Source organism: Malurus melanocephalus, unplaced genomic scaffold, assembly GCF_030028575.1.
Source record: "Malurus melanocephalus ecotype Western Australia unplaced genomic scaffold, MMel_1.1 scaffold_588, whole genome shotgun sequence".
NCBI classification, from domain to species: Eukaryota; Metazoa; Chordata; class Aves; order Passeriformes; family Maluridae; genus Malurus; species Malurus melanocephalus.
The window spans coordinates 332,650-342,146 of record NW_026623820.1 but is presented as its reverse complement, the minus strand read 5'-3'; the positions used below and the strand labels follow the sequence as shown (position 1 = coordinate 342,146).

The window sequence follows — 9,497 nt, the reverse complement described above, 5'->3', positions numbered from 1 at the left end:
CGTGGCTGGGCGGGCTGTCAGCGGCCTCCTCCCCGTGACGACACAGGCGCCCATTGGCTCCCTGTGCAGCGGCGGGGCCGAAGCCGGGGCGGGGCTCATCCGAGCCCTCCGTAGGACGCTCCTCCGGCTGCCTGCCCGCCACGGGCTCTGAGGGGGTTGTTGCGGAGGAGTTCCGTGTGTCGAGTGCACCGTGGGAAGTGGTGGTGGTGGTGGTGGCGGCGGCGGCGGCATATGGGCCGGTGTAACTCTGCTGGGCCACTCTGATGGTGGCTGCTGCCCCGCCGCTGGCGGGTCCCGTGTTTGTGCCGGGGCAGCGAAGGGCATTGCAGCATTCCCGAAGTAACAGCGGTTCCTTTTAATAGAATTTGCCCTTAAGAAGCAGTAACCGAAGGGTTCCGCTACTGCCGCTGCTTGCTGCCCTCGGACTGCGTATGTATCCCCCGCTAGCCCCCGCGGGGTCACTCCAGGAAGCGGCGGGTTTGGAATATGATTTGTTSTCGTTCTCCCGAGCAGGGGGAGACGCCGTATATGGTCGGCTGTTGTGGAGCTGCATCGGTTTTCCTGATGAGTTGCTGTGTGTGGCGATGCCTTTTATTTCTGTCCATCTAACAAAGCAAATTTCACATTTTTCCAAGCAGTTGCCAATTSTTGTTACCTCTTCTGCGTTGTGCACCCACAGAAACTTGACTGTAGGTGCTTTAAAAGGACGAGAGCTTGGTCCTTGTGCTGCATAGCCCCTGGGTACAAGCTCCCAGATCTGTACCCTGTAAGAAGTGGTTTAACTGCTYTGCTATTTCACCCAAATTCGGGTGGGTTGAGATCAAATATCTTAGCCTGAATCGGTGTTTCTCGAGTTAATCAGGTACCTCCTGCTTATTCATATGCTCCTTTTTTCAAGAGATGCGCTTTAGTCTTGTTTCGAGAGCGCTGTCAGCCTCTTAAATGCGTGTTTTACTTTTTTGTGTGTGTGTGTGTAGCACACATGAATACACCCCTTTCTCCTCGCACATTGGGTCTTGGCTTCTGGAAAAACCCACTCGGTATCCTGAACGCCTTCAATATAGGACTCTGCAGCAATGCTGGAATTGCTGTGCTTCCTTTAAGATATGGATATAAAAGAAAAAAAGAACTCTTCTGTTGGATTTARTTTACCGTCTGTAGCCAAAATCCAGGAGCTGACCTATGCAGTGTCTACTCCTTAAACTCTATTCATTAGAAGTGTGGCCTCACTGTGCTGGCATTCCGTGACTGGATCTCATCCCGGTACCGAGTTCCACGACCCGGCTGCTGCTCGTGGAACAGCCTCTGACTGAACTGAACCCGTGACGTTGCTTTAATCTTCCTAAAATCTGGTTTACTCAGGCTGTGAACGTTCCCTGACATTGCTGAATCTGCTCAGATTTTTCAGTAYCAGATGCTGTTCAGAGAGGCGCCCAGCTCACAGCACCGGCAGGTCCGCACCGCAGCGAGAGGCCGCAGCACTCCATCGCTCTGCGTACAGCAGCAGCAGCAGCAGSAACCTGAAAGCACCCACCACCGGCGACCGGAGCCCCGCGGAACGCTGCGGCTGTGCTTGGGGACGGGCGGGGCCAYTTCCGCGGGGCCCGGCATGGCTTCCGGGAGAGGCGTGGCTCGCTGCGGCCCTCGGTGCGGTTTCGTTCGGCTCCGCGCCCACGGCTGCCGCTATGGCCCGCAAGAAGCTGCACCGGCCTATCGCCGCCATGGCCAAGAAGATCCGCGAGTACCAGGCGCTAAAGGAGCGGCCGCGGGACTCTCAGCGCTTTGCTGTGGACTACGAGACCATGCGGCGGCCGCTGACGCAGAAACGACTGCCGGTACGGGCCTGGGAGGACGTGCGGAACGAGAAGCGGCTGTTCGCGCTGCTCTGCCGCCTGCCGCGTTTCGGCGTGGGCCGTATCGTCACCCGCAAGTCCTGGCTCTGGGCGCACGACGAGCCCTGCTACTGGGTCATCACCAAGGTGAAGGCGGACTACACGGCCGAGGTACCTGCCCCATCCTGCCCACCGCCCTCTCCCGTCCCGCCCTCTCCCGTCCCGCCCTCTCGCGTCCCGCCCTCTCGCGTCCCGCCCTCAACAGGTTCCTCTTTTCTTTGCAGAACATGGACTATGGAAGAGCCTGGGGCTACCTGACCTTCAAAGGTAAAACTGGCTCGTTTTCCTACACATAGAGAGAACCGGGTGCGTGAGGGTAGCACGGAAACCGCGGCCTCTTGCCTGGGAAAATTTGKTTTTTTCAGATCAATGGTAGAAGAAGTTCCCCGTGTTTCAAAAGCTGGAATCTAGTGCCTTCTTAATGTCTTTCCAAGGAATGCTGTRGGAGAGCCAGTGCAGGATGACCTTGGGGAACAGCAGCACTAAAAGCATGTTAGATGAGCTGACAGTCTGTTCTGAGATSTCCAAAGTAAGACACAGTATGAGCATGAGTTATTCCACTTAAAATTGTCASTAAAAAGGAAAAAGTCCAATGGCAAGCAAGTTGTTTTACTGGAATTTTAGATTAATGATTGGAGTTGAATCAGTGAATTTTCCTTTTTAGAGCTGCTTTGTGTCAAGTATACAATTTTCCCTTACTGGAATTACTGAAATAGTACTCATTCAAAGGTTGTTGTACTTATTCTCTATAGTACTCATTCATTTTTAAGTTGTTGAGCATTTTTAACATTTGATTTTCCAGGAAACTTTCATCAGTGTAGGGATGAAAGCCAYGGAAATGGAACTTGAGAGAGACAAACCAAAACTTTAAATTAAGAGAGGGAGTCACCACAGGGTTGGAACATCTTGCCTGTAGTCCTTCCAGCCTGTTTCTATTTAGATTTTCAAGGACAGACGTGAGATCTTCTAATATAGCAGGGAATATTCTGTCCAGGCCTTTGAAAACTCCATTTGCACTTGCCTGTTGTAGCATTTTGGGTGCCTAAGAGTCAACACTTGCTGTGTTTCCTGGAGGCAGTTTATTGTGATGGTGTTGCCCACTGGTTTTYATCATCTTTTCCCAGGCAAAACTGAAGAGGAAGTGAGGGAGATTGACAAAGCCATGTACCATGACTGGCGTATGGTGCCCAAACACGAGGAGGAGGCCTTCAAGAAATTCACCCCRGTGCCTGAGGAGACTGTTCGGTTCCTACCATACCCACCCCTGCTCCGAGCCATGATCCTTGCACAGTGGCAGAAGGAGGGAAAACRAATAATGAAGGAGCCAGTTATTGATCTGGAGAAGGTCATGGCCTCTCCCCAAGAGCGGTTAAAGAAAAAAGGTACAGGGACACCGGTATAAAGACTTCTTCTGTGTCCTGAGCATCTCACGTGCCCTCAATGTCTACTGGAAGCCCAGTGCACAGGACTCTTAGAGAGTCCCCTGTGCCTATTGTGGTAGGATGTTTCCAAACTTTCTCCTCAGCCGTGTACAGTCACCTCATCTGAAAGGGAAGATGCAGATACATTCAGACTCTTACCATAACTTTGGTTTCAGTCAGCAGAGGAGTCTTCTTGGTTCCCTGGATAGYCTCTAAATACATAGCTCTAGTCAGCCAGCTGCAGTTTTTTGGAGCATAAAATTTTTTACATAACTTGGGTCCTGCATGRATCACAGAAAAATGACTGTGAGTATCACAGTATTTCACAGAGCTRTGAAAAAATGTATCTGAAAATGGAAATAAATGTTTTCTTAATTCTTCAGCACAGTTCTAAGAAAACYCATGAATTTTTTTCAATGCCTGGAGATCAACATGACAGCCAAATGCAAAACCATTAGCTCAGGCACAAGCATCTGGTTCTCTGAATGCTGCAGAATGATCTGGGTTACTTGCATATGAAGGCAGTGAACAAGAAGGGAGGAACATGACTTCAATACTAAGCAAATCCAAAGCTATCCATCTCTTACTCCCAAAGATGGCTGTCAAGTGATAGGAGAAATTATTTTAGTTYTGGTGGTGCAAAATTGGCTCTTACCATTTGAAGCCAATTGTAAATGCCCCCTACTCCAGGGCAGCATGTTGCGAACATTAAAGCATGCAGCTCCTGAGCACAGTTCTTGGTATTTCATCTTCTCTTGCAGTGGCTGTGGATGCTGCTACTCTGTCTGTTGGAGGGTCAGGTCTGGGTGTGGATAGAGGAAGCACAAAAGCTGTTCAGTTTTATAGATCAGTTCCCTGCAGAAGTAACTATTTAGTTCCTGTGTGTGCAGATAGTCAGGAAGTGTTGTTCTATTTACTGCAGCATCCTGAATGGATAGCCTGAAGGGATTTAGTGAGGGAGAGCACAAACTGGACTCTGCTCCACTCAGTATGTGTGGCCTGGATGAGGTTGGGAACATGTGGCCCCAGCCAGCAGGAAATGGCTGTCATCAGGCAGAAGCACATAGATTACACTTGTATTTCCATAGGGTTCCTCACCAGAGGCTCCTGTAAGATTARGATGTGATAAGAAGAAAAGCTTTTCTTGTGAGTTAAAAGCTGGTCCTGTGACAAGGTGCAGAGGCTGGGAAGAGCTGAGCCTGCCTTGTTGTGGAAGGAGCACTGCAGGGCATGTGCCAGATCGAGTTCTCTGGCTTCAGAAAGAATGGGAGAATCCAGGAGAGYGAGTATTAGGAGTATGATTAAAGGCACAGGCTGTGAGCCTTCCCATGGCAGCTGCTGTGRCTGGAAGGTGGTTTGTCTGGTTTGTCTGGTTTCCATAGCCTCCACTGCTGGGCACCTAGGTGAGCTGATGTCTTCCTGTCCTCACCATGATTGAGGTKCTACTGAGCAAAAACCAAGGACAAGGGAGATGGGAGGTGTCATGAGTCAGGGATGAGTAGTCCTCTGTCCTGCCCAGCTGATATGCGAACATAACTCCAGCACAGGAAGTGTCTCCATGAGGGGGCACATTGAGTCTGACCACAGTGAGCAGAGCCAAGTGCTGGTCACAGCATCCCCCAACAGCCCCAGAAAGGCAAGAAATGACCCATGACCAGGCTATACCAGGGAGCCATGCCAGGAGCGAAAGTAGATGGAGGTGATAAGGCATAGACTCATACAGCAGCTTGGATGAGGAGGGATCTCTGAAGATGTAGTTGAGATCCAACCCCCCAGGTCCAAGGGGTCTATCCAGGAGCAGCTGGAGACAGACACAGTTACACGTATGTTGAAGACCCCAGGTCATGCTTCAGTAAGGCTCCTGGGCCATAGGAGGAAAGGGCCRCTGTACAGGTGGGGGTCAGAGTGGCACTGATCAGGACAGTTAGAACCTGCTGGTGAGCTCAGGATTGTAACACCTGGAGGAATGGGTGTCTTCTCACAGAGCCCTGGGCAGCCTGGGAGCCTTGCCCTGATGCTGAAGGTCCCCTCTGGGAAACTGCACAGTGTGTTTGCCATGTGTTGGATTCTATGTCCAGAACATGCTGTGAGCTCTGATGGGCGTCCCAAACTTGTACATTAACTCACAGGTTGTTTACCAACATGGGGGGAATTGTCTGAAGGGTGTCAGCACTGACCTGCTTCCTTAGCCACCCTGGTGGGTACCAGACATGGCTGTACTTCACCCACGGCCATGCTCAAACTGCTCCTGGCTGTATTGAAGGGTGCTGCCCCAGGACTTCAGGATGTATCCCGGCACGTGTTTCCAAACCTCGTTTAGGTGCCTCCATTAACTGCAGAGGCACTGGCAGTTGTATTACACCCTGGCCTGTGCCACACCAGTGTGCATGTTGGTCATGGAGGTGACTGACCTTACGCTTCTCTGCTCAGAGCAGATGCTCCTCTCCTGTCCTAAGGACATGGCTCCCTTGTACCATTGCCATGTCTAGCCCTTGAATCATTGCAGTTCTGCAAAATAGCTAYGAAGGTGTCCAAGTGCTGCTGGGACTGAGGGGCTCCCTGCAGTTGAATGATGCTATGGGACTGTGAGGTACCACCCTGTAGTGTTGAAAACTGATCTGATGTGTTATCTGTGGCAGTCCACCTGAAAAGGCCACCGTGACTAAAGCTGCAGCAAGCCCACACTTGGATGCTTTTCTGGTCCAGTTTCTGTTTCTGAAGTTGTTCCTCATTTTATTTCCAGCTTTTATTTCTGCTGCTGGTACARGCTACAGATTGCACTGTAGCTTGCTAGACCAGTCCCTTCTAGTTCAACCTCGTGAGCCATCCACATTTCATTTCTTGCCACTAAACTGCTCAGCATTTGAGAACTGTTGAACTTGGGAACACTTGAGCTGCAAGTGTTCCCCACCGTAGCAAGTGTCCTGTTCAAGACTGGGCAGCAACCCCAGTGCCTTCATAGGAACACTGATGCTAACAAGCTGTTGTTAACATGTTTATTACATACAGAACAGATACAATTGGTTGTTGATAGCATAGGGGACAAAGCACGGGAACGTATTCATACAGCAGGCTCTTTACAGAATGCCATCTTCAGACTAAACAGCGGAGTTTACAGGCCTTAAGACACTTTTAAAATCCTTTTGTAACATACAAGATACTTTACATACATCACAGTGGAGATATGACAGAGAAGTGTACTGAAGCCAGTCAGTTCTCACCTTGACGCCCAGCAGCCACTCAAGGCCACAGGAGCTACGAGCAGAGGCTGGGTCTCACCCCTGTAGCTGCCCCTCTGGGCCATGTGCTTCTCTTGGAGGAAAACATGGCATTAAGCTGGAAAGGAACCTGATGGGAGWTTTCCTCATATTGTCAGGGCCCAGCAGGTGACAGGAGACTGAGTGCTGTCCCTTCAACTGCTCAAACCAGATACAGAACCCTCAGCAGTACAAAAGTTGCAATTCTGACATTCCTATAAGAGCTGACAGAGGTAAGGAACTGAACCCCACCAAGGCTCTTTTTTTCCCTCCAATTAGCCCCAATTCTGAAGTTTGCCTGGCCCTTACTGATGCACTGTTACATAATAGTGGAATCTGTGCTATAAATGATATATTGTTAACTTCAATGCACTTTGTGTTGGAATCCAAAGAGGTCTTCCTAGCAGGAAGCATGCAGCGAAAGTGAATGAGAAGACTGGCACAGTCAGCAGTGTCCCAGCAAAATGTCCCTGGTGAAAGGTCCCCCAACATGCAGCTAGTGGCTCCAAGCATCCCTTAATGTGTCAATCACAGAGCCCAGTGTGCACATGCCTGGGAGATGCCCTCTGGCTGGATTCCTGCTTCGGGGAGGAGTGGTGGGGTGGGTGTGTGTCACCAGCACTGCTCACATGAAGYGTTGGCACCACTGTGGCTGGCTGAGGCCTCTGCTCACCAGAGATGTCTCTTGGAGGGGAAATGTATGCCCCAGTCTTTCCAGAACTGTGGATACAAAAACTGTTTTGGTGCTGCTGTGTTCGGAGAGATGCCACATTAGAACATCCCCCGGGGATATATGGCATGCCTGCAGCACACCAGGACCTGCAAGCCTGGTGCAWGGCAGCAAGCACAGGACACAGCGGGGAGCTTCCAAGGAGATGGAGGCTTGCCCAGCTATCCCCCATACTGACACAAGGACATCTTTGTGAACCCCAGAGTACTGCACAGGTCAGGGAGGAAACAAGATCACCACCAGGAACTTCCAAATTAATCACTAATGTGACTTGCCCTAGTCTTGCACATCYGGAGAAGAGTGTTCAAGGGACACCGAATTTGTCCTTGTGGGACAGTGTCAGAAAGGAAGAACACACCATTGTCTCTATGCCCGGAACTTCCATRTTGTGCATCTTGAGCTCAAAACCACTCTCCTTGGCCCTGTTTTTTGCTGCTTCTTTTGTAAGCAGAATGGATATCTGCAATTACTCAGCATTGCTTAGACAGAAAAGGCCATCACTTTTCTTAGGGGCTGTCAATTTTCTCCAGGAGTCAGAAATTTCCAGCTTTTTGAACTACTTGCTAGCACAGTCAGTGCTTGTGAAGTTAGGTAAAAGAGGTCAGGAATGTAGCCTAAATTCCTCCTGTGTGACATCAGGTGCAACATAGCCTTGATTGCACCTGTCCAGTCTTTCCTAACCAACAGCCAAATCTGTTTTCCAAGTGTTTGTGATATCTCCTTCCAGCAGGTCCTGGAAAGGAGACACAGCCTTGAGATAAGGCAATCTCARTATGTTAATGCAGAACTCACCAGCAGATCAACATCTGCCCTCCCCTGTGTTTCATAAGCCACCAAATGCAATCAGAAATAACTACCACCTGAACCTTTCAGAATGAACTCAGGAATTCTTTTCTGTCTGGCATTTTYGGAAGGGAGAGTTAAAACAATGTTCCAGTAGCAGGAATTGTTGCTACCAGGGCTGTTAGGCCTTGACAATCAAACATCCATCTCCCATCTGAGCCCACCAAACAATCCTCTTGGGACACACACAGGCAGCCAGGACATGACTGCCGAGGCAACAGCAGTAGCAGAGGAAGGGAYTTTTCCCCTGCAAAGAYGGAGGWTGTGATCCCCACAGTAAGGGTGCYGCTTGCTTTCTCCAGCCCCACAGCAGAAGTGCTGCCAAAAACATGATGCTCCTTGGAGAGTTCCTTGGACCTTTGGTTGCTCTAAAGCCAGAGGCTGTTCTGTGCTTAAGGGTGAATAAGGATAAGATGAAGAGTCTCTGGTGAACTAGACGGGATTTCTGCTGGGGTGCTGCAGAAGTGATTCACCATCACTGCTTTAGCAGGGAATACCTGGGGGCACACTTCTTTCTCATACAGGTACGAGTGAGGCAACCTGCCCAAGAACCTGAGCCACCCCCCTCTGACTGCCCCTCCTGACACCAGGCAAAGGTTTCCTACAGTCCTGGCTCCAAGTGCACTTCATGATGTACTGCCATTTCTCTCCTTGTAGATGCCAGCTTCAGAGCAGAACAAGAATCTAACCACGCCAAAAGCATACGGGCCCGAGATGAAAGCTGTGAGTTCATAGGTTCGAGGGGGTCACAGTCCAAGGCAGGAGCCGTTGCAGTTGTCCAGGGTCAGTTTCCAGCAGGAGTTATAATGCAGGTGTTCTGTATGTACATCTTGGCATTCAGCCAGGAGGAGGGACACTTACATTGTGGGAAAAGAGGAATTCTTACTCAGGGATGTACGATACCTGCCACACAATAATGTGGCTCCGTTCAGCCTTGGAAAGTACTGGCTTCACCTGGGTGGCATCTCCTGCATTCTCCTCTGTCTCATCATCTTCCCCATCTCCTGAAAAGAGAAAACAGAGAGCAAAAATGGCAGGAAAGAAAATGCCATCGTGCACTGCTCTTGAATACTCTAAAGAGGCCAATACCCCTTTTAGAATCTCAGCAGTCTTATATCAGACACTGTGAACTGAAGTCTTTGTGCCTGGAGAACATTTACAGCAACACCATTCTTTTCTGAAACTGGACAGCATGGATGGGACAAACCAACTCCAGCTGCAGCAAAAACCACCCTTTCTTTCAGGGAAGCTGATTTTTAYACAAAGAGCACCCTCAGCAGCATGGCTGATCATAGTGGGGCAGCAATGTTTGGAGCCACTGGCACAGGTAGGTTTGCACTTTCCAAAGCTATTC

At 50.1% G+C, this 9,497-nt stretch overlaps 2 protein-coding genes across 25 annotated transcripts in view; one reads left to right on the top strand and one right to left on the bottom strand.

The window, feature by feature from the left end:
- Positions 1–246: 246 nt before the first annotated feature.
- On the top strand, positions 247–3,700 carry MRPS34 (mitochondrial ribosomal protein S34). Its single transcript, XM_057382819.1, has 3 exons — positions 247–2,003; positions 2,117–2,159; positions 3,017–3,700. Exons 1-3 carry the CDS (start codon positions 1,686–1,688, stop codon positions 3,292–3,294), a joined length of 639 nt encoding a protein of 212 aa, XP_057238802.1. The 5' UTR covers positions 247–1,685; the 3' UTR covers positions 3,295–3,700.
- A 2,584-nt stretch (positions 3,701–6,284) lies between these two features.
- The window catches only part of MAPK8IP3 (mitogen-activated protein kinase 8 interacting protein 3), a 66,935-nt gene continuing 63,722 nt past the window's right edge, over positions 6,285–9,497 (bottom strand). For all 24 annotated transcript variants that reach the window (XM_057382802.1, XM_057382803.1, XM_057382804.1 and 21 more), the window contains one exon: positions 6,285–9,147. In XM_057382802.1, the coding sequence (XP_057238785.1) occupies positions 9,026–9,147 (122 nt within the window). In that variant the 3' untranslated portion in view covers positions 6,285–9,025. The remainder of the gene's footprint in view (positions 9,148–9,497) is intronic.